The sequence below is a fragment of the Mus musculus genome, chromosome X, assembly GCF_000001635.26.
Source record: "Mus musculus strain C57BL/6J chromosome X, GRCm38.p6 C57BL/6J".
Classification (NCBI taxonomy): domain Eukaryota; kingdom Metazoa; phylum Chordata; class Mammalia; order Rodentia; family Muridae; genus Mus; species Mus musculus.
In genome coordinates, this window is record NC_000086.7 from 143,731,205 (window position 1) to 143,755,623 (window position 24,419).

Below are 24,419 nucleotides of genomic sequence, written 5' to 3' on the forward strand. Positions count from 1 at the left end.
CTTTCGATGCCCCAGTACAGGGGAAAGCCAGGGCCAAGAAGTGGGAGTGAGTAGGTAGGGGAGCAGGGTAGGGGGGAGGGTATAGGGGACTTTTGGAATAGCATTTGAAATGTAAGTGAAGAAAATATCCAATAAAAATATTTAAGAAAAAGAAAATAAATGTTTGCTTACCCCAAATAGCAAAGAAAGGAGAGAACAACGTAAATATATACCAAAGTTTACCTTTTTGAACCAATTTTTTATTAAGACTACTTATAGGAACATGGGTGAAGGGTTTCTTACAGGGGTAGAAATGATTCAAAGAGAGCTGCATCACCAAAGCCTACCCTGACATTGGTGACAGCTCACAAAAGCTGGAAACCTGGACCACACTATAGGGCCTGCAGGCAGTTCAACAGATTGTAGAACATCCTTTCCATGTGGCTCAGTTGATCTGAGCCTGTACAGGCAGCTTGGCTGGTTTTGTGGCTTCTAGAAAGTTTGAAAGGTCTCTGCTGCTTCCAGTGTCTCTCAGCAATCCTTATTATTTATATACATGCGAGGAAGGAAGAGCCTAGTATATCTGCTTAGTTTCGGGGATTTCCTAAAACCTTTATTTCCTGAGCTTAAGTAGTTTTCCCAGCAAGAAGGAATGCTTTACCTCCCATTAGAACTTCCTGTTCCTTAACAAAACTTTGAATGAAAGAAGTGTATCTCAAAGGATATTGCTACACATCAGAGGGATATAGGAAGACACCTGCCTTGGATCTCTGGTACACACACACACAGAGGCATGCCCACCTGCACACACATGTGCATACATCCATACATCATACAACACCCATACCTCATACTCATATATAAAAATTTTAAATGCTGCCATTTATCACATCAATGTAAAATCGTTAATGCTTTAGTAAAATAATTTACATTTTCATATCATGTTTACAGAATCTGAGATGTACTATACTATTACAACACAAGTCAATTCAGACCAGCTACAGTTTTTAATGTGTGTATTATTCAGTATTCATGTGTCTAATATCTGTCTGTACCAAACCTATACTATAGTTTATGTGAGCTTGTGTCAGAATTATCTACAAGACTTGCTTTAATACACTACCAAGTGCCTGAATTTCTGGTTGATAGATCTGGGTGGACCTGAGAATTTGCATTTTAAACAAGTCTCTGGATGCTGCTGCTGCTGCAGAGCTAGTAACTGCACTTTGAGAACCATGACCTTAATTCATTCAAAATTCACAAATTTGCAACCATTTCCCCACTGTGTTAACATAAAACAACTAAAATGGACATTAGGTACTGTAGTAATATATATTATTAGTTATTATTACCATATATTGGAAATCACCAGTACCCTCTCTATTGGTTATATTGATCAATTGAGAACATGTTCCTTGGATCTTAGTGTCTGTTACTGAGTGATTCTTTCTATGAGGATTAACAAGGAAGAAGCATTTCTTAGCTTCTTTGCTCTTAGTATTTACAGAGCTATATATAGCCTCATGATCATGCTTATTATGCTAACAGAAAGTAGGCCTTTAAAACATGACAAACTATCATTCGGGAAATTATTAATCTACTCAATACATATTCAATGTACTAATGCCATTTAATTTGATTTTTAATGTAGTCAGTGATTTTAAAAATAGAAAACAAAGATAATAACGTGGTCCATTTTATCATGAAATTAATTCATCTCTGAATGTGCTCTGGTCTTGGCTACTAAATGTAGATCATTGTGCTCATTTGTGAAAAGATATGTTTGTTGCTATCTCTACACATTTAATTATTTTATCTCTGTTTTCTTGTTTCTGAAGAAAAATAACAAAAAGTTAATACCTTGTCTTTAAACATTTGTTCTTCTAAGAATACCAAAACAGCTTCGGAACCTCCTTTGGCTCCTCCTGTATCTGAAGAAGAGGATGAAGAAGAGGAAGAGGAAGAAGATGACAATGAACCTCCGCCTGTCATTGCACCAAGACCAGAGCATACAAAATCAGTAAGTCAAAAAGACAAATATGGTATGTCTTCTTTCATTTATTTCTGATTCTATACATATATAGTATAATATATATAGTATGTAAATATATAAATGTATAATCATAGATGCACACATAATAATATATTCTGAAAGTAAAACTATCTATGGCGGTGGTTCTCAAACTGTGGGTTGCTACCCAACAGGTGTCACATATCAGGTATCCTGCATATCTTATATTTACATTATGAATCATAACAGTAACAAAAGTGAAGTTATGAAGTAGTAATGAAATTAATTTAATGGTTGGGAGTCATCACAACATGAAGAGCTGTATTAAAGGGTTGCAGCATTAGAAAGGTCGAGAACCACTGCTCTAGGGAAACAACCTAGAATAATGGGATGGAGACAAGTTGCAGAGGGAAAGAACAGATGTGGGAGGAAGTATGAAAGAACATATGTTCTATATAAAAAGTGTACCTGTTTGAAAACTTCCTTATGTAAATATATATACATATACATATATATAATGAGTTTTAACAAACATTTTGAATAGATAGATAGATAGATAGATAGATAGATAGATAGATAGATGAATAAACAAACAAACAGACCTATCAGGTTAGAAAATGAACAGAATATGTCAATATTGAATACACCATCCAAACCTAATGTATACACTTATGTATTTTGAATATTTAGCATTGTTAGTAACATCCTACTGAAGCAAGAAAAAAATCAGTGGGTGTTTATAAATGACTCAAAAGATGCCTTTTAGAACAGATTTTATAGCACATGCCTTTAATCCCATTATTTAAGAGGCTGAGGGGATAGGATCCAAAGTCCCAGGCCAGCCTGTGTTATATAGTAAGACTATGGCCCAAAACAAGGTTAAAGAAATAAAACAAAATGGCGTTTTGTGGTTAAGGAGATGTCTGTGTTGTTAAAGTGCTTGCTGCACATGCATGAGGACACGAGTTTCATCTTTCAGTTCCAGCAGTGTGTGCTTAAAATCCCAGTGCTTCATAAGTAGAGACAAGAGTCTCCCTAAGGCTTGCTTGCAAGTCACTCTGGCCATCTTCAGTTTAATGAGAGATCCTGTCTCTTGAAAATGAGGAAGAGAGCAATTGAGTAACATCAACTAGCATTCATATGTGCATGCCACACATGTACATGCATGCATGTGAGTGCACATGCAAGTACATACAAACCTGCACACATATATGCACACGAAGGTCCAATTTAGAATGTAATTTTAGAAAAATGTTGAGCAACTAAGACCTGTTGGGCATCTCTTGTGTTCCCAGAGGTAGAGTATAGAACATAAGCCTGGGAGCTATAGAAATGGCTCAGCAGTCACGAGTACTCACGAAACTTCTAGAGAAACCTAGTTCCCAGCAGCTGTGCTGGCAACTCATAACCACCTGTAACTCCAACTCTAGGGGCCCCTATGCATTCTTTTGGCCCCACTTGTACATATGTGGCAGACACATAAACACATGCACACACACACACACACACACACACACACACACACACGATTTAAGATAAAAATAAATCATTTTATTTTATCATGAGCCTAAAATCAATATAAATTTTTGTTACTTTTTGTTTCATAAATAAATACCACATTTCCATCATTTCCATCTTGCTCCTTGAACTCCTTCATGACCACCCCCAACTCTCTCTCTCTCTTAAATTCATGACCTCTTCTATAATTATTGTTGTTTTATATGTGTATACTGCACAATTAAAGAAACAACACTAAATGAGCCTGGTTTTAAAGTCTTGATTTGAAGATACAAGATTATCTCATTCAATGACTTGCTAATGATACAGAAAAAAAAAATCCCACACGTAACTTCAAGTTTGTAAAACTACGGAGGTAGAAATAAGGAAAGAAATCCATGAGAACCAGATAGGAAGAATTACTAAGAGAGGAGCAGCAAGATGCGAATTAGCATGTAAGATTTTCCTTAATGTTCTTTAACAGTGACGTGACAGTCCCTTGCTGCCATACTTCCTTACCTACTGTTTGAATTGTGAAATTGTGCTGGGTATGTCTGTCTTTCAGATCTATACTCGCTCCGTGGTTGAGTCAATTGCTTCACCAGCTGCACCAAATAAAGAAGATATCCCACCTTCTGCTGAGAATGCCAATTCCACCACTTTGTACAGGAATACAGATCGGCAAAGAAAAAAGTCCAAGATGACGGATGAGGAGATCCTAGAGAAGCTGAGTGAGTGCCTTCCCATCAGCAAGTAGTTCTCATACAGTGACTAGGAGGAGACTTGATCCTTTAGATCTTCCAATCTTCTTGTCGGACTCTAGGATCTCTTATGTCACGAAGTAATTTTTTAGGACTTTCTGTTTCTAAGAGTGGTTATTTTCTCCCTCATAGTCCTACTCTGACAGAAACTTAGCATTTTCACTTTGAATGGTCAAAATGGTCAATGAAGATGTAAAGGACAAAATATATTATGGTAGTAAGTTTAAGATTACAATACTAAAAAAGAATTAAAGTATGTCATGACTATACCAGAAGGTCCCCATTGATAGACATTAGTTTTTAAAAAAAAAATCAGCCTTAAAGTCCAATAGAGTACAATAGAAAACTTGCAGCCTCAGATAAAATAGCTTCCCCTATCTCGGTGGGGAGGGAGGCAGGAGCAGCAGTTGCTTCCAAGGTGTCATTGGTGCGCACATACTTCTGCCCTTTCCAATTTGACAAAGTACTCAAGATTCAAGATTCAGAAATAGGTTTTCCCCTGAAAAAAGTCAAGGTTCTATGAATTGTATTATTAAATTCATAAAGAATGGCTACATATTAGTAATCAGTGCTCAGTTTAACTCTTACAAGTGCCTTATTCCTTTTTTTTTTCCTCTGCAGGGTAAGATTTAGTAGCATAATGAGAGTAAAGGGGCTGTCACTTTTTACATTTTTTTTTTCAGCTAACAGAGCAGAGCAAAGGAAAAGAGAAAATTCATTTGCTGGCCACAAGGAGGCACTGTAGTCATGGCGACAGAGCCATTTTGCTACGAAGGAGCTAGCTTAAGACAATTTTTGGTTTCCCAACTGATACAGGACTGCTGTCATCTAGATGATGGAGGCTAGGGATACTGGTAGGGATCAGGATGCGACATCCCCTCCCTTGCCTTTCACAACAAAATTCTGATTTGGACAGAATAATTACTTTGTGTCTACTGCATTCAAAATAGCTTCATATGTAGCACTATCGTCATTTGAAATAGAGATGTTTGTGGCAGCCAAGGTTGAAGTTCAGCTGTCAACACTCAGACCTGGAATTGCTACAATTTAGCAAACTGACTTTGCTATCCTCCATTAAATATGCTTCTAGCTTTAGTGCCCATCATTTGCTCTAATAGCACAACCGCAATAATTCTTACACGAGGAGCACTTTGTGAGTGGCCACTTTCCATATATTATTTTCTCTACAGTCACTTATGGTAGATCTTAACGTCTACATTTTACAGAACACTGAATATAAATTTTAAAATGCTTAAGTGACCAAGTCACCATAATAATGAGTGGTAGAGGCAGAGTTTGACCTCACATCTTTATGCCTTTAAAGCGTGCACTTTTGCCCATTAGCCACTTCGGTTTTGCATAACTCAACTACTCGTTTTTCAAACAGAGGGGTGAGATAAAGAACCCTCAGGAAAATGAGGTTCAGTGATTCAGATAATCACTACAGTTCTTCCTTTGTTTTGTACATATGACATGAACTGTGAGACAGATTACATTAGACTTTTAAAATCTGACAGTCATGCATTAGTCAAAATGACTGTTCTCTGGTGTCTCTTTCGAACCTTAGCACATTCATTGTCATGAACATTGATTTATTCATTTCATAAGAAAGCTGAGAAATAGGCATTGCATTTCTGAGCCATGGTTTTTCCCTATAGACTGTGACAGTGATATGGATGGGACCTTTCTGGCTTATTTATCTTGGTCTGCATCAAGGAACAACAGGACAAACAGAAGAAGGCACTGAACTAACTGTTAATGAGAGCTAAGTTTTAATGAGAATAATTGTAAAGAAAAAAAAAGAATTAAGTGACTGTTTTTCTCTATTGGACTTTATACTTTATTAGAGTCCAGAGTCAATTGTTTTCGCTCTAGCAATCAGGCTACTTATATCTGCCAGCTTTCCTTTATGCTTATGAATCTTGCCAAGGAAAACCTACAGAGAAATGGAAAATGCTTTCTTAGGAAGTACACATCTCAAGTTCAGACCTTCCAGCCCCAAAATGCTCTACCATATCTATGCCCCCTCAATGTGTTTGCATACTGGCTGCCAGAAAGAAGTCATTTAACCTTGCCTGGTCTCTGTCTCTTACCTATGAAATGGGTGTAAGAATCATAAGTACATTTAAAAACTTTCTCTGTAGAATGTGTATCACAAGAAGACAGATACTGGAGACAGAAAGACCTAGATTCAAAACAATGACCTACTGATGCTATTTCTGTTTCAGCCTGTTGTTTAATTTTTTCTATTTCTTCATCCACAAAAGTTGGGATAATAATAATAATGCCACTTCAATGAAAACCTCTGGCTCACAGTGGGGGACTCAACAAATGCTCTTGGTTTCATTAGGAGTACAAACTTTGAAATGATAATGAGGTCCAAGTCATATCACAAACTCTGTGTCCCTTTGGAAGTCTCTTACCTTCTCTGAACTTCCAATAATAGTAATAGCCCCAATACAATGAGAGACTATTTTGAAGATTAAATAAACACATTCAAGTAGGTTAGATATCCAGGGCAATAATTAGTTTAAAATTATTGTTTTATTTCCGTTGTGCCATCATTACAGAATGGGAGTGATCTTCCAGTAGGATAGGGTGCTTATAACTGAGGACAATCTCGTAAGTGTGGTACCTACACAGAAGTCATTGATGTCATTGGAATCAAAAGTGCGAATTAATCTTGGGGAAGTAGTAGAGGAGCCTGTGCTGAGAGACAAAGGAATGAGGGTTGGGGAAGGAGGCAGAGAAGTACAGGGGTGCCCTTCCACCTACATGATAGTGAACCCTATGAGGATGAGAAAGAAATGGCAGCTTTTACTTAATCATCCTCATCTTCAACCTCAAGAATGTGATTGCTAGAAACTGTGCAAGCCAAACCACAGACAGAGCTACCAGGCAATTCATCTTCCATTCAGATACGGATGGTAGGGGCCAGACCAAGTAATCATTAATAGCTGAAGTGCACAGATCATCTTTCAGTTTTACACAGACAGATAGCTTGGGAATGGCTTGTTCATTGTGGTCTGTCTGGATCTGTTGGAAAATAAAGGAAACTCCTGAATGCTAGCAAATGTTTTGAAAAGGCATTGGCAGTCAGCACAATTTTGAAGTGCAGGAAACTCTGTTTAACCTCCCTCCCTCTAAGCCCCACGGCCACTTATTCCTCTTTGTTCTCCCCTTCCCTTGCATTCTAAGTTCCGAGTTCTTTTTCCCAATTCACCATCATAGATAATAAAAATTAAGAGAATTATTACGCTCTTCTCGATGTTGATGGTGGTGATGATGATGATGATGATAGTAATACCTAGATGATGGTGGTGACACATACCTTTAACCCCAGCACGAGGGAGGCAGAGGCAGGTGGATATCTAAATTCGAGGTCGGTCTGGTCTAACAGAGCAAGACCAAGGCTACTTAAAGAAACCCTAAGCAAAGAAAAAAAACAACAAAACAAAACAAACAAACAAACAAACAAAAAACAAAAACCAAACCAACCTCCTCTATGCTCAAGGGGTAAACTCTGAGTAATGAGAATCAGCTTAGCTTAATATGACAGAAAATATATTGTTGGGCATTTTTTCTTTTGGAACCACAACATGAATCCCATATTCATATACTAGAACGTAGTGATTTCTTAAAACTGTATACTTTTAAAGTTGAGTTGTTTCTTAATTGGTTGGAAATGGGCTCTGCTATTTCTATCACGTTTTTCTTCACTGAATTTTATTGGTTAACATATTTTTTTTTTTTGCTTTACTTGTCCCCATACTTTACCTTTTCTTTGTTGTAGTTTATAAAAGCAAATTATAATGGACCTAAGGAGAGAGATCATTTTTAAATCTTGTTTTGTTACAAGCATTGTAAAGGAGAGCCGCTTGTATATTTGCCTGCCAGCAGTAGATGGCAGCACAGACTAGCTGGTAAAGGATGCAGGGGGTGGGGACGCCATTTTAATTGGACAGCAGTTAAATTCTGAAGCACAATTTCATCAAAATGGTTGTCTCCTAAGAATCCTTATGAAAAGATCCATTTCCAGATTTTTTTAACACAACATACCATGGAAATAATGGTTGAATAATTTACTACCATAAAGCCTCATTAACTGAACCTTGCCAATTGAAATTGGCTGTATTTCAGAAAGTGGTTTGAGCTAAAGCTTATGTGCTTTTTGATCAGTCTATGGAAAAGAGTTTGCTCAGCAACTGCATAGCAAACTTTCTCTGAAAAGTATAAGCCATTTTAATAACACTCTGGTTTCAAGTGACTTTAAAATCATCATTTCATCAAAAGAAGAAAAAAGATCCAGGCACTTACCCATTAATAACTGACTTGAAGAAAGATGGATTTAGTGATGTGGAAATCCATTAGACAATTTGAAAAATAAAATAGCAACTCACATATAACTAAGTTGGTGGCATTCTAGAGACATAACTCAAATAAAATAAAATATATTCTTCCACCTTTCTTGAACCGTGGACACTTTTTCTTTCTTTTCTTTTTTCACAATGAAATGCCTAATTTTGCTTGTACTTAATTCCACAAGCATTTACTGAGTACTTGATATATTTTATAGCTTGTGCTGTATAAGGACACAAAGGATATACTAGTGGATAAGACTAGGTTCCTATTATTAAAACAGCCTAAAAGATGATGTGAAAGTAATATAAGACACATTAAGGACCATGGAAGAAAGTTAGTGCTAGAGAGAGAGAAAAAGGAAGTTATTAACTTTATTTAAAGGGATCATGGAGACATCCTAGAAGTGAAATCCCAGATAGCCTTTCAAGCAGGAAGCTTGCTGTTGGGGAAAACACGAGAAGGATGTTCCAGGACCAAGAAGCAATGTGTGCAAAGTCTTGAAGGTACACTGTAATTAATAAAGAATCAAAGTTAGAAGAATTAGTTCATCAGTTTAACAAAAACTGTAACTCTTTCAGAAGTCCAGAGTTTGATTCCTGGCAGGGATATTGGGTGGCTTATAATGTCTGAAAGTCCAGCTCTACAAAATCCAATGCCCTCTTCTGGCCTCCTTGGGTACCCACCTTCCTTGCACATGTGACTTTCCCTCTCCTCTCTCTCCCTATCACTCTTGTTCTCTCTGTCCTTCACACACACACACACACACACACACACACACACACACACACACACACACCACCTACTTCCACATAGTTTCTCTCACACTCACATATAAAAAGTGAAAATAAGAATACTCTTAAAAGAGTTACTCTTAAAGTTTTTTTCTTCTACTAGCTGTGTAGAAGAGGTAGCTTAGCTGTCACTACTAAACGGGGGCTGCTCAGGAATTACACTTAATATTCTTTGGTTAGAGCATAAGGTTCTAGCTGTTAAAGGTGCAATTTTAACATATGGTGATCTTTGAACTGGGTGCCAAGGACTTTGACCCTTAATTATAGGTGTCAGGTATGTCTGGTATCAACATTAGAGACTCATCTGACCAGGTCTGTACTTAAAGCATCCCAAGAGAGGTGCAGAGCCTGGGTGGACATGACAATGCCTGGCAAAAGGAATTCTAATTAGGAGATCATTAGAACAAAATATGAGAGGAGTGTAACAGAAGCAGTACAATTAAGGAAGGAGTGAGTTGAAAAAAGGAGTCAGGGAAGAAAACAGATAAAGACTTAGCACTAAGTAAACCTCATATGCAGGGAGTGAATGCAAGGGATGACTCAAAGATGATTCTCAGATGTCTCACCAGACTGCTTAGAGGATACATTGACAGGTCCACTGCTTGAGGCAGTGGATTATAGCAATTCTTACAGTATCTGCCATACTAAACCCAACTGAAACATGAGCATCCATTTCCAAAGGAAAGTGAAAGAAGAGAGAAGGGGGGAAAGGATAAAATAAAACCAGTATGAAACTGTCAAATAATAAAGAAAAAAATAAAGTGCAAAGCCCAGTAGGTCTGGAGCATGGCTCAGTTGATGGAGTGCTAACCTAGCATTCATGAAGCTGCGGTTTCTGTCCCCAGTACCACACTCACAGGATTTAGTGGTGCACACTCGTCTTCCCAGCACCCAGAAGATGGACATAAGAGGGTCAGAAGTTCAATGTTAACCTTAGTCAATCAAACACTCCCATACAAATCCCAGTAATAATAGATCTCAAAACTGATATATAATCCATAATTGAAACATTTAGCTGAATTTTTCCTTGAATGTATACTGTCATTTATTAGGTTTTAATTAGGTCCTCAAATAGTCATCTAAATTAGTGTGAGGTCTATCTGTACTACATGGTACTCTATTTGAATATATGTTTTCTTATACCGATTCAATTACTTGTTCTGCGTAACCACTGCACTGGGCACCAAAATTAAAGGGATGAAAGTACAGATTTCCTGACTTCAAATAAAAGTATGTCTATTTTGTTAAGCGTGATCCTGGAAGACTTCAGACAGGCTAGTGCTCTGAGGTTACATTTAGGTAATAATTAGGAAGTCATACCTTAGATAGGAAAGGAAATAGAAAAGCATGTGTGAATAACTACTCAATGGTGGATGGTGAGAGCACTGCTAAGATCTAAAGCAGAAGGGAAGGAAGACAGGAGAAGAACAATTGCTTAGGTTGGTTAGGGAAAAGCCAGATGCAGCTGGATGGTGAATGGTCTTCAGTGTTCAGCTAAGAAATCTGGGCTTCACCCTGTAGCAAGAAAGAATTTTTCAGGACTATTTAGGAAGTAACAAGAGTGAGGTGCAATGCAGCGAAGTTCTCCTATCATCCTGCAGCCCTACCATCTAGAGTTTCGCCTTCTCAACTGCAATCCCATCAGATACCTTTCAGAAACCACTCTGTAATCTCATTTAGGTTTCTTAGGAACCCACGGAAGATAATTGCTTCAACATTCCACCCAAATCTTGCAGGCAACTATCATAATGACAATGAAATATGCCTCTCTCTTAGAGAAGCAGACATTCGTTTCTGAGCAGCCCTGCTCTTCTCTATTCATGCACTTCATGCATTAACCTTTATTAAAATAGCCTCGTTATACCCCGACTCTGCTGTCAAACAGCAACAAAGAAACTGCTAATATGTGAAGTATTTCTTCATGAAATGTTTAATTGTTGTTATTCGTTGCATATGCATGTGTTGTGTCTGTATATAAGTGTGTTCGCACAAGTGTCAGTACACCTGTCTATACAGGTACATATGTGTTCAGGTGCATGTGAAGGCTTTAAGTTGAGTAGGGAGTTTTATTTGCTCACTCTTCACCTCATTCATCAAGGCATAGTCTCTAAGCTGAACTCCGAGCTCCTTAATAAAGGTGTTCTAGCTATCCCTTTCTTTCAGGATCCCATCTTTGCCTTCTAAGCACAAGAAGTACAGGTGTGCCATGATGTCCAACTGGTATTTTATACGTGTGTTCTTGGGGATATGACACTGGTCATTATGCTTGCAAGTGCTATAAATACTGAGCCATCTTCTTAGCCTCCCAAATTATTTATTTACACACACACACACACACGTATACATATATATAATTTTGTGTGTACATATACATATATAATGTTTGTAAAATCTGAAATAAATTTAAAAAAACATTGAGGGGTGAGAGAAATGACTTACTCTCTAAAGTGGTTGCTGTTCCTGAGTTCAGATCTTCAGCACATACCTAATAATAAGGGTGTGTTTGTGTGTGCACATAACCCTAGTGCTGGGGATGTTGAAATGGATCTATACGATGTGTTGGCCTGCTAGGCTTGCCAAGTCAGTGTGGTCTAGGTTCAGTGAGAAATCCGTGTCAGAAAATAAGATGGAAGGCCATAGAGGAATACACCTAATGTGAATCTGTCATCTCCATACACGCACACACATGTGCATGAACACACACACACTCACTCAAGTACATACACATGCATGAACTATACACAATAAATATTGAGCTATACACTTCAAATGGGTAAGTTTTATGATATTTAAGTCATATGTCAACAATGCTGGCCAAAGGTTTTGAGCTCTAGTAGAGTCCTAAGTTAAGAGATACTTATTTTGGGAAAGTATGAGTCTTCTTACTTTATGGCCAGACTTCTTCATTAGACCCATCCTCCTAGCATGGAACTAGTGAACATCAATTACTTGATAGGTTTCATCTTGTGAAATTAAATGTAGTGGGATTCTTGTCTTTTCACCAATTTAGAAAAATTATCTTGTAGAATCATGGGTCCAAGTTTTAGGTATTTTAATTTCCTAATCTATAATATTGATTTTATGATAACCATTTTTAATAAATGCTGAACTTTTGTCAGTCCATTTCTTGTTTCCCAGATATCAGCAGTTTTTAATATAAGCAGTATGGATTATTATCACTACTTTAATATATTTCAGAGTATTTTAAACAAATTAAGTATATTTTTCATATACATTGTGAAAGTTATTGAATTTGATATAATTTTTACTGTTAAAAGGAAATCAGTTTCTCTCTCTCTCTCTCTCTCTCTCTCTCTCTCTCTCTCTCTCAGGAAGCATTGTGAGTGTTGGGGACCCAAAGAAGAAATATACGAGATTTGAAAAAATTGGCCAAGGGTGAGTAATTTTTATTTTAAATATCAACAACGTGCACACATTCAAGTTTACTGACATCTCAGATATCCCATCAATTCATGACTCCTGTTCTCTGTATTATCCTGTGTTTTGTATAATCAATAGTTTTCTTTTTGTTTTTTTCCGTGCTGGTGAGTTGCTTGGTAACTAACATCAAAACACCTGCTACTGGAATCTTCACTGTCTTTGAGGTGATACTTTGCAGTGACATTTTGACATCCATATCATGTGCACATTCACACTAATTTATCTAGAAAAGCAATAGAGTTAGGGGAAGAAGTAGCTTATCTGAATGGGCTCATTGCATTGTGCCCTCACATCCAAATGCATGTGTGGATTAGATCATCCTTCTTTGTCAAACTGAACATTGGCAGAAAGAAAAGGAGAAAGCCCTTACTGAATGATCAAGGGTTGGGCAGGCTTGACTCTCTGAGTACTGACAAGATAAATCAATAGTCCTGAAATGAGGACCAGGTCTGTCATTTTCCTCTACTGTACTTGTTAAAGATGTGGATTTCCAGACCCAACTCACCAGATATCTGAATTCGACTCCAGGAATGATAATCTTGTTTTTTAAAAAGTCCTCAGATGATCATCTTCAGCTAGACATGTGAGCCAATGTTGAATCATTCACTAGAGATAGATGTAGGAGTCACCTGCTCTATAGCTCAACTGGAAGTATACATCTATCTCAAGCCTCAGTGTACCACAGCCCCAGAGGATGCAATAATATTTAATGAGAGTTGCTCTTTCTCATCCATGTAGCAAATTTAATTAATTTTATTCATGTCCAAGTAGAAAATACCGCAAGACAAGTAGCAGAAAGACAGTATTATATATCACAGCAACACAGAGAAATGGCTTTTAGATTTTATTCTCTGTTGGTTAAAAGCAAGAAAAGATGAGGGCTGCACAGATGGTTCTGTGGTAGAGCGTGTACACAGAAGACAGAGTTGAGGTCTCAGTATCCATGTCAGTAGTTGCATCTCAAGGGGATACAATGCTTGGTCTGGCTTCCATAAGTACCTGCACTCCTGTGTGCAAATCCATACACCCACATATAATTAAATCATTTTTAATGGATGGATATGCACTGTTTGGGCAAAAAACACCACAGATTGTCACTATTCCTCATGGTAGCTGTATTTGGCTTAGTTTCATTTGGCTATTGGGCACTTGCTGTGTTGCTGTCCAAACTGGAATGTGTATGAAATATCTCATAGACAATTTGTGTGTTGATTGCCTATTTGGGATAATATTTTGATTGCATTTGTCAAAAACAGCAGTTCTCAACATGTGAGTCACGATTCCTTTAGGGGACGAATGCCCCTTTCCCAGGGGTCACATTTCAGACACATAATAATGATACATATTTATAGGTAGCGATGTGATGCTTTGATATCACAGCTGGGTGGGATGGTAAGCTAGGTGGCACAGCAGGGAAAAACATTTGCCATGAAATCTTGACCACCCAAGCTCGATTGCCAGAATCCATGATGAAAAGAGAGAACTTACTCCAAAATGTATACTCAACACACACACACACACACACACACACACACACACACACACACACACACACCATGCACCAGTGCACACACTATAATAATAAAATAAAATTTAAAAATATATTACATGATGTTCAAATCAGAGTAAACATAACGATCTTCTTGGTAAAAATTCAAAAGACGCCTTTTAGCTCTAAAAAATATATTTGTATATTATCATTGTAGGTATGCTACTTTTTAATAGCACACAGAAACTCCTTGCTCCTATCTAATTGATGGCCTGCTTTCCTCTATTCTCCCCTTTCCCCTACTGTACCAGAGCTTCCTTTTCCCCACATTGTCACCAGTATTTGCTACCCTTTGTCTTTTTGGTATTAACCAGTCTTCTTCTTCTGGTAGAATGATACCTTCTCATGGTTTTTATTTGATTTGAATTTCCCTGGTGATATTGTCCATGTGTGTCAGCTTTTGAAAACAATCTTTTGTAAGTAGGATTTGGGGCTTTTTATTATTATTATTATTATTATTATTATTATTATTATTATTGCTATTGAAGTTTTATTTTCCTTATGTGTTCTAGATCCTAAGCTGTATCACATATATTCTCTCACATTACATATATTCTGGAAGTTTTTACCTCATTGATCAAGTCTTTGCAGTATAGAAGCTTTTAGCTTTATAGAATCATATTTGACTTTGCTTACAATTCACAATCTACTTCTACTGAAAAATCACTTTCTAAATTAGAGTTTCAATAAAGTGCTTTATTATGTAACTGGGTTCTGAGAGGTGAGAACCGGAGATGTGCTTATATTTTGATTATTTGTTCCCACTAAGATACAGCTGAACAATTCAATAGCATTGAATTTAAGAAGTGAAACAAAAACAAAACCAACAAAAAATATTTAAGAGATGATTTAATATATCTGAGGCAATGGAACCAAATTAATAGCTTCAAAAACAAAGATTAGGCCACAACTGAGTGACTTGGATCCTCAAAGAGATTTCCTCCTGTGAGTGCTAATCACACCTGGATTTGTGAAGGAAAAAATGGAAAGTTATATATGAATACCTTTATAAAGTATTTATCACCTAAAATTAGGGGGCAGGCAAACATGCTGGCACACTTCTAGTCTCAGCACTCAGGAGGTGGAGACAGGATTAGGTGTTCAAAGTCATCCTAGAAACCTTGACACTGGCCTAGGCGACCCTGTCATGAAAGAAGATGAAAAAGAGGAGGATGAAAAGCAACCCCCCCCTCAAAAAAAATCAATCGTACACAATTTAAAATAAGCAGCATATTTCCTATTTGGTACAGCAGCAACATCTGTTATACATTCCCAGAGATTGTTTTTTGAAAATGATGAAGCCAGTTGACATTTCAGTCATAATAAGTTCTTAGAGATTAGGAAGTCTACTGTGTTTCTTCTTTTGTCTCCATTAGTGTCCAGCACACTAAGCTTAGCCTAGTGGCACATATTTTATATCTAGTGGGCCCTCAGATTTTTTTTTGTACAGTTATGAACAACAGCCAGGCTCAAAGATGGCTTGCAGAGCTTCTCCTGTCTGCTGGCCCCATCTCTTTGGGATTCTTTTCTGGAACCAAAACAAAGTGTTTTTCTATCTCGCTCTCTTTTTTATCCATCTATTTTCGGCCTTTTCATTTTTTATCACTCGTTTCCTCAGTGCATCTTCGTTCCTTTTTCTTTCACAATGGCTTAGTTTTCCCTGGTCACAATGCATGGTTGCTCCTCTGCTGTGTGCAGCACATCTATCTTTTTCGTGCCCATTGGCTTCACCTTTCACTGACAATTTTCTGATACACACACAGCACAAATAGTCTTAATATAAAAATCTAACAAATTTTAAAACTAAAATCAACATGCACTTTTAAAACAGCTAGTAAGGTATAATGTAAGAGCATAAGTTTGTTTTGGGGGATTTTATAATTTATTATACTAATTTTAATTTAATCATTTTTTCCCAATGGATCATTCCTTACTCTTAAGGTTTTGGTGAATGAACAAAATATTTTCTCTAGATTAAAAAAAAAACACTTATATTAACTTTGTTTTTACTTAAATGGCTCACAACTGATTTTTCCATGAATTATTGCCCTAAGCTAGGCAATCTAGTCTGTACTTCCAAGACACAGTGGTTTTCTTTTCTTTTCATTAAGTCTTGGTTTTTATTGTTTCAGTTTACCTATTGTTATGGTGACTTTCAAAATCCTGTCACTAATCATTTCGTGCTAGGAACAGTCAACCTCTCAGTATTCCATTTTCAGCTCCAGGGAGCACAAGAGCTCTATCTTCCGGGCTGAGTTTAAGAAAAACCTCTCCATTAATCACCCTCATTGACTTGGAAAAGCGCACTTTTCCAGTACGGGATTCTGCCATCCCAACATTCAGGCCTAGGGCCATAGAATTAAGTTTCATTGACCATAAATCAAAACTCAGAACTTCACGTCTAATCATTAGAAGCCAGAACTGTGAGCCTGAGCTTTAAAAACGACAGAATTTCACTAAGTTTTCTATGAAAAGTGTCCTACAATAATGCCTACCAAATCTAGACATTTTGATCAGATGTGTAGAGAAAGGATGAGAAAAATAAAAAAAGAGAGAAGGGGAGAAGAAAGGAGAAAGATTCAGATAGTCCCCCAAATTGTTATCTCAAGAACTGTGTCAAAGTAGAAACTAAAGTATTTTCAACTCTATTTTCAACATGGATGGTAAATGGATTTTGATAAGACAACTGAATCACATATTTTTCTTCAGTCAACAAATATCATCAGAATTCTGTGTACTTCCTAAATAAGCAGCAATAGTGTGACAAATCAAGGGACTTAGTAAGGCTAGCAGCTGCCATGTAGATATCTCGGTGATGTGTATGAATTCATTTCAAGATTTTTTTCTCAAATTAGAATGCACTGAAAAATAGATCACCTTTACTTTCAAAGCCATAGTGTCTTTCTGAACAATGTTAGTGGATTAGTTTTGTAAAGAAGCATCACAGATCTAAACTGTTTTAGATCCTGCTTAGCAAATACTTAAATTTAGTGAACAATGGTTGAGCACTCACTATGTTAAACGTAGAGCTATAATATATAATAAGGAAGGCTGTGGGTTGAGTGGAGTGCCTTTAATTCCAGCAGTGAAGAGGATCTATGAGTTTGGGGACAGCCTAGTCTACATAGTAAGGTCAAGGGCAACTAGGACTACATAGAGAGATCCTGTCTTGACTCCCACACCTATTTAAAGAACCAGATTCTGCTAGCTCGTGGTGCCCTTTCTATTTATTAACTCCCTGAATGTCTAGCAGAAAGAAATGGTTCGTTGTATTAAGAAATAAGCTAATCGCTGGGACTCTAGTTCTACAATGGCACTTGCTTACAAAATCGAGGTTCCATTCACTCTAGAAAAAGAAAAAGATTCTGGGCTAATATCCACTTATCAGTGAGTACATATCATTTGAGTTCTTTTGAGATTGGGTTACCTCACTCAGGATGATGCCCTCCAGGTCCAACCATTTGCCTAGGAATTTCATAAATTCATTCTTTTTAATAGCTGAGTAGTACTCCATTGTGTAAATGTACAACATTTTTTGTATCCATTCCTCTGTTGAGGGGCATCTGGGTTCTTTCCAGCTTCTGGCTATTATAAATAAGGCTGCTATGAACATAGTGGAGCATGTGTCTTTCTTACTAGTTGGAACATCTTCTGGATATATGCCCAGGAGAGGTATTGCGGGATCCTCCAGTAGTACTATGTCCAATTTTCTGAGGAACCGCCAGACTGATTTCCAGAGTGGTTGTACAAGCTTGCAATCCCACCAACAATGGAGGAGTGTTCCTCTTTCTCCACAGCCAGCATCTGCTGTCACCTGAATTTTTGATCTTAGCCATTCTGACTGGTGTGAGATATGCCCAGTACAGGGGAACGCCAGGGCCAAAAAGTGGGAGTGGGTGGGTAGGGGAGTCGGGGGGGGGGGAGGGTATGGGGGACTTTTGGGATAGCATTGGAAATGTAAATGAGGAAAATACCTAATAAAAATATTTTTTAAAAATCCAAAAAGAAAGAAAGAAAGAAAGAAAGAAAGAAAGAAAGAAAGAAAGAAAGAAAGAAAGAAAGAAAGAAAGAAAGGAAGAAAGAAAGAAAGAAAGAAAGAAGAAAAAGAAAAGCAGGAGGGTGAGAAGGTGGGGCAGATCCATTCTCAATGATGAGAATTTACTCTGTAATGATCTACACTTTCATCTTGCCATCTCCCCTTGAATCCTTCTTGAGCTGCCCAGGCCTTCATTGGCATTTTCTCTCTTCCTTCCTTCTGCCTCCTGTAGATGATACCCATAACAGCTTGTATCTAGTTTTTACAAATTGTCATAAAACTTTTTAAAACATAAGAATGGGAAAACATAGGAACAATTAATGAGAAAAAAGTAACATTTTGAAGTCAAAAGGCTATGTCCAGCCTAATTTCTTTAAACATGTTTCTCTGTTCATAGTAAAGCAGAATGTGCACTCCCTAAGATTGAAAAACTAACAAGAGAAGGCTTTTAGAGTGCCTAGCTAATCATGTGTCATGTGCGTAAATATTCTGTTATGCTAGTTTTTACTTTTTAGTTATTATTTGGGGTGACTCACCCATATGCCATTATGACATGGAACAGAAAATAATGAATATTATAGTGCAGTCACAGAGAGATAAGGGGACAAAGAGAATGAATACATGATTTATATCAAAAGAAGGGCTATGAAAATGAATTTTCAGAAGATGGGTCATTTTATGATTTGAAATGGTATAAGAACTTAAGTCATGAGATTTCCACTTGAAGTACACTACAATATTTGCTTTAGATTCTTTAGTTTTATCCACCTTGTTGTCCTTAGCTCTACAACAGTGCCTGTTACAAATTCTCACTATTAGTTGAACCCTCATTAAAAAGAGAAGAAGAAAACGTAGACATTGGACTCATAGTTAAGGAAATAATGCTAGAAGAATAGATATGGCATAAGTTATGAAACAAAATGAGAGACACGGTTGTAATGTGTGTGAATCACCCTTTCTCTGCTGTGGCAAAATAGCTGACACACAAAAAAATATAAGGAAAGTTTTTATTTTGGCTCAGTGTTTCACAGGTTTTAGTCTAAGATCTGCTAGTTTTATTGTTCTGAAGTGAGACAGAAGTCATGATGAAAAGTTGTGGCGCCGGGCGTGGTGGCACACGCCTTTAATCCCAGCACTTGGGAGGCAGAGGCAGGCAGATTTCTGAGTTCGAGGCCAGCCTGGTCTACAAAGTGAGATTCAGGACAGCCAGGGCTATACAGAGAAACCCTGTCTCAAAAAAGCCAAAAAAAAAGTTGTGGCAATCAGAAAGCAGAGGGAGTTATAAGATGGGAGTTATAACATGATAAACTCTTCAGGGGCAGAACCTTAGAGCACTACTTTCTCCAACCAGATCCCATCTCTTACCAGTTACTACTTACCTAATCATAGAGGCAGCGCTTTCCTGAGCCATTAATTTCTTTTTTTTTTCCATTTTTTATTAGGTATTTAGCTCATTTACATTTCCAATGCTATACCAAAAGTCCCCCATACCCACCCACCCCCACTCCCCTACCCGCCCACTCCCCCTTTTTGGCCCTGGCATTTCCCTGTACTGGGGCATATAAAGTTTGTGTGTCCAATGGGCCTCTCTTTCTAGTGATGGCCGACTAGGCCATCTTTTGATAAATATGCAGCTAGAGTCAAGAGCTCTGGGGTACTGGTTAGTTCATAATGTTGATCCACCTATAGGGTTGCAGATCCCTTTAGCTCCTTGGGTACTTTCTCTAGCTCCTCCATTGGGAGCCCTGGGATCCATCCATTAGCTGACTGTGAGCATCCACTTCTGTGTTTGCTAGGCCCCGGCATAGTCTCACAAGAGACAGCTACATCTGGGTCCTTTCGATAAAATCTTGCTAGTGTATGCAATGGTGTCAGCGTTTGGATGCTGATTATGGGGTGGATCCCTGGATATGGCATTCTCTACATGGTCCATCCTTTCATCTCAGCTCCAAACTTTGTCTCTGTAACTCCTTCCAAGGGTGTTTTGTTCCCACTTCTAAGGAGGGGCATAGTGTCCACACTTCAGTCTTCATTTTTCTTGAGTTTCATGTGTTTAGGAAATTGTATCTTATATCTTGGGTATCCTAGGTTTTGGGCTAATATCCACTTATCAGTGAGTACATATTGTGTGAGTTCCTTTGTGAATGTGTTACCTCACTCAGGATGATGCCCTCCAGGTCCATCCATTTGGCTAGGGATTTCATAAATTCATTCTTTTTAATAGCTTAGTAGTACTCTATTGTGTAGATGTACCACATTTTCTGTATCCATTCCTCTGTTGAGGGGCATCTGGGTTCTTTCCAGCTTCTGGCTATTATAAATAAGGCTGCTATGAACATAGTGGAGCATGTGTCCTTCTTACCAGTTGGGGCATCTTCTGGATATATGCCCAGGAGAGGTATTGCTGGATCCTCCGGTAGTACAATGTCCAATTTTCTGAGGAACCGCCAGACGGATTTCCAGAGTGGTTGTACAAGCCTGCAATCCCACCAGCAATGGAGGAGTGTTCCTCTTTCTCCACATCCTCGCCAGCATCTGCTGTCACCTGAATTTTTGATCTTAGCCATTCTGACTGGTGTGAGGTGGAATCTCAGGGTTGTTTTGATTTGCATTTCCCTGATGATTAAGGATGTTGAACATTTTTTCAGGTGCTTCTCTGCCATTCGGTATTCCTCAGGTGAGAATTCTTTGTTCAGTTCTGAGCCCCATTTTTTAATGGGGTTATTTGATTTTCTGAAGTCCACCTTCTTGAGTTCTTTATATATGTTGGATATTAGTCCCCTATCTGATTTAGGATAGGTAAAGATCCTTTCCCAATCTGTTCGTGGTCTTTTTGTCTTATTGACGGTGTCTTTTGCCTTGCAGAAACTTTGGAGTTTCATTAGGTCCCATTTGTCAATTCTCGATCTTACAGCACAAGCCATTGCTGTTCTGTTCAGGAATTTTTCCCCTGTGCCCATATCTTCAAGGCTTTTCCCCACTTTCTCCTCTATAAGTTTCAGTGTCTCTGGTTTTATGTGAAGTTCCTTGATCCATTTAGATTTGACCTTAGTACAAGGAGATAAGTATGGGTCGATTTGCATTCTTCTACATGATAACAACCAGTTGTGCCAGCACCAATTGTTGAAAATGCTGTCTTTCTTCCACTGGATGGTTTTAGCTCCCTTGTCGAAGATCAAGTGACCATAGGTGTGTGGGTTCATTTCTGGGTCTTCAATTCTATTCCATTGGTCTACTTGTCTGTCTCTATACCAGTACCATGCAGTTTTTATCACAATTGCTCTGGACAGATACCAGGTACCAAAGTTGAATCAGGATCAAGTTGACCTTTTAAACAGTCCCATATCCCCTAAAGAAATAGAAGCAGTTATAAATAGTCTCCCAGCCAAAAAAAGCCCAGGACCAGACGGGTTTAGTGCAGAGTTCTATCAGACCTTCAAAGAAGATCTAATTCCAGTTCTGCACAAACTTTTTCACAAGATAGAAGTAGAAGGTACTCTGCCCAACACTATTACTCTGATACCTAAACCACAGAAAAATCCAACAAAGATAGAGAACTTCAGACCAATTTCTCTTATTGAATATTGATGCAAAAATCCTCAATAAAATTCTCGCTAACCGAATCCAAGAACACATTAAAGCAATCATCCATCCTGACCAAGTAGGTTTTATTCCAGGGATGCAGGGATGGTTTAATATACGAAAATCCATCAATGTAATCCACTATATAAACAAACTCAAAGACAAAAACCACATGATCATCTCGTTAGATGCAGAAAAAGCATTTGACAAGATCCAACACCCATTCATGATAAAAGTTCTGGAAAGATCAGGAATTCAAGGCCCATACCTAAACATGATAAAAGCAATCTACAGCAAACCAGTAGCCAACATCAAAGTAAATGGAGAGAAGCTGGAAGCAATCCCACTAAAATCAGGGACTAGACAAGGCTGCCCACTTTCTCCCTACCTCTTCAACATAGTACTAGAAGTATTAGCCAGAGCAATTCGACAACAAAAAGAGATCAAGGGGATACAAATTGGAAAAGAGGAAGTCAAAATATCACTTTTTGCAGATGATATGATAGTATATATAAGTGACCCTAAAAATTCCACCAGAGAACTCCTAAACCTGATAAACAGCTTCGGTGAAGTAGCTGGATATAAAATTAACTCAAACAAGTCAATGGCCTTTCTCTACACAAAGAATAAACAGGCTGAGAAAGAAATTAGGGAAACAACACCCTTCTCAATAGTCACAAATAATATGAAATATCTCGGCGTGACTCTAACTAAGGAAGTGAAAGATCTGTATGATAAAAACTGCAAGTCTCTGAAGAAAGAAATTAAAGAAGATCTCAGAAGATGGAAAGATCTCCCATGCTCATGGATTGGCAGGATCAATATAGTAAAAATGGCTATCTTGCCAAAAGCAATCTACAGATTCAATGCAATCCCCATCAAAATTCCAACTCAATTCTTCAACGAATTAGAAGGAGCAATTTGCAAATTCATCTGGAATAACAAAAAACCTAGGATAGCAAAAACTCTTCTCAAGGATAAAAGAACCTCTGGTGGAATCACCATGCCTGACCTAAAGCCATTAATTTCTTAATGCCTCCTCCACCTGCTGGAGAGCAAGCTGCCAACACTGGAGTCTTTCGGAGATGGACTTCATATCCAAAGTAGAATACTTAATTTTAATTGTGAAAGTTTAAGTTTTTGAGAAGATACTAGTTGGCTAAAGCAGTATAACATCAAGAACTTGTAGAAAAATACACAATAAAATGGGTGTCATTTCAGCATGCGTCACCAGATTTCCAGTTATTCTGCATAGAGGAAACTTTCAGAAAGAAATTACTGTTTGTTTCATTTGAAATACTCTCTTTTGATTCACTGTTTAAAAGTGCAGTCAAGCACATTCTCGCACAGATTTCATATACACTTGAATATAAGCTGAGCTATGAAATAATTTTTAAAATAAATTTGGGGTTTGACTTTCCTGAATACATGTGCTATTAGGTATATAGCTGCTTAAATGTTTAAGTTGTTCATTTGCTCCAACTTACGTATTTAAAACTGGGCCTTAGACACAATTATATATTTGTTTGGTAGATTTTTCTACTTTCTCATTTCACTTCGATATCTTTCTAGGTATTTTTAACATCATTGCGTTTATAATTTACTAGAGCTCCTTTAGGAGTCCCATGGCAGTTATATAAATATATCATCTGACTCCCATCTAAGATATTTCAGATGTGAAATCCATACATGGCTCTGTCTGTGGATATGCTAACTCTTTCACAATTACACAGTCATGTAGTATTAAGATGATTGCTTTCTGAATCTGCACCTTTTCTGTTCATTTATATGCATATCTACACTATAACTTTTATCCAAATTTTTGGATGTACTATACCACTTGTTAATTTTTATTACAAATTTCCAAATGTTCACGAAGTAGAGAAAATACCCATATTCACTCACCTAAATGTAACACATTTGTATTTATCAGCTGTTTTTAGTAAACTCACAATGACTTGTGAGACCCAAAAATTAATTGTTCAATATCATCTAATTCCTAGTTTTTCCCAATGCTATTTTTATAGTTCTATTAAAGTTAACAATCAAAAAAATCTACACATTATGTTCATTTTGCACTTACATTTCTGTACTCTAAATTGCCTTTTGTCTTCTAATTTTTAGCTTTCCAGCACAATTGACTTATTAAAGAAACTGGTCATTGTCTGATAGAAAGCATCATCTCTGTATTTCCTACAAATGGAAATCAGCTCTAAGAGGCTTAGATTCAGGTTCAGTTGTTGACAGTATTCTTCATAGATGGTGCTCTTTCATTTTATACTACTTCAGGATGAAGGGTTTGATTGTCCCCTATTTTGATGAGGAGTGGATTAGTAGAAAGATTCAAAGCAAGACTATCCCCTCCCGCTTCAAGTTCACATCAGTCTTTCATATAATAGAATGCTGATTG

General features: G+C 37.5%; 1 protein-coding gene across 20 annotated transcripts in view; it reads left to right on the forward strand.

Annotated features, from left to right (window-relative positions):
- The window catches only part of Pak3 (p21 (RAC1) activated kinase 3), a 279,431-nt gene that overhangs the window by 212,839 nt on the left and 42,173 nt on the right, over positions 1–24,419 (forward strand). For all 20 annotated transcript variants that reach the window (XM_017318421.2, XM_030251249.1, XM_017318419.2 and 17 more), the window contains 3 exons: positions 1,868–1,999; positions 4,053–4,218; positions 12,734–12,797. In XM_017318421.2, coding sequence (XP_017173910.1) covers positions 1,868–1,999; positions 4,053–4,218; positions 12,734–12,797 — 362 coding nt within the window. The remainder of the gene's footprint in view (positions 1–1,867; positions 2,000–4,052; positions 4,219–12,733; positions 12,798–24,419) is intronic.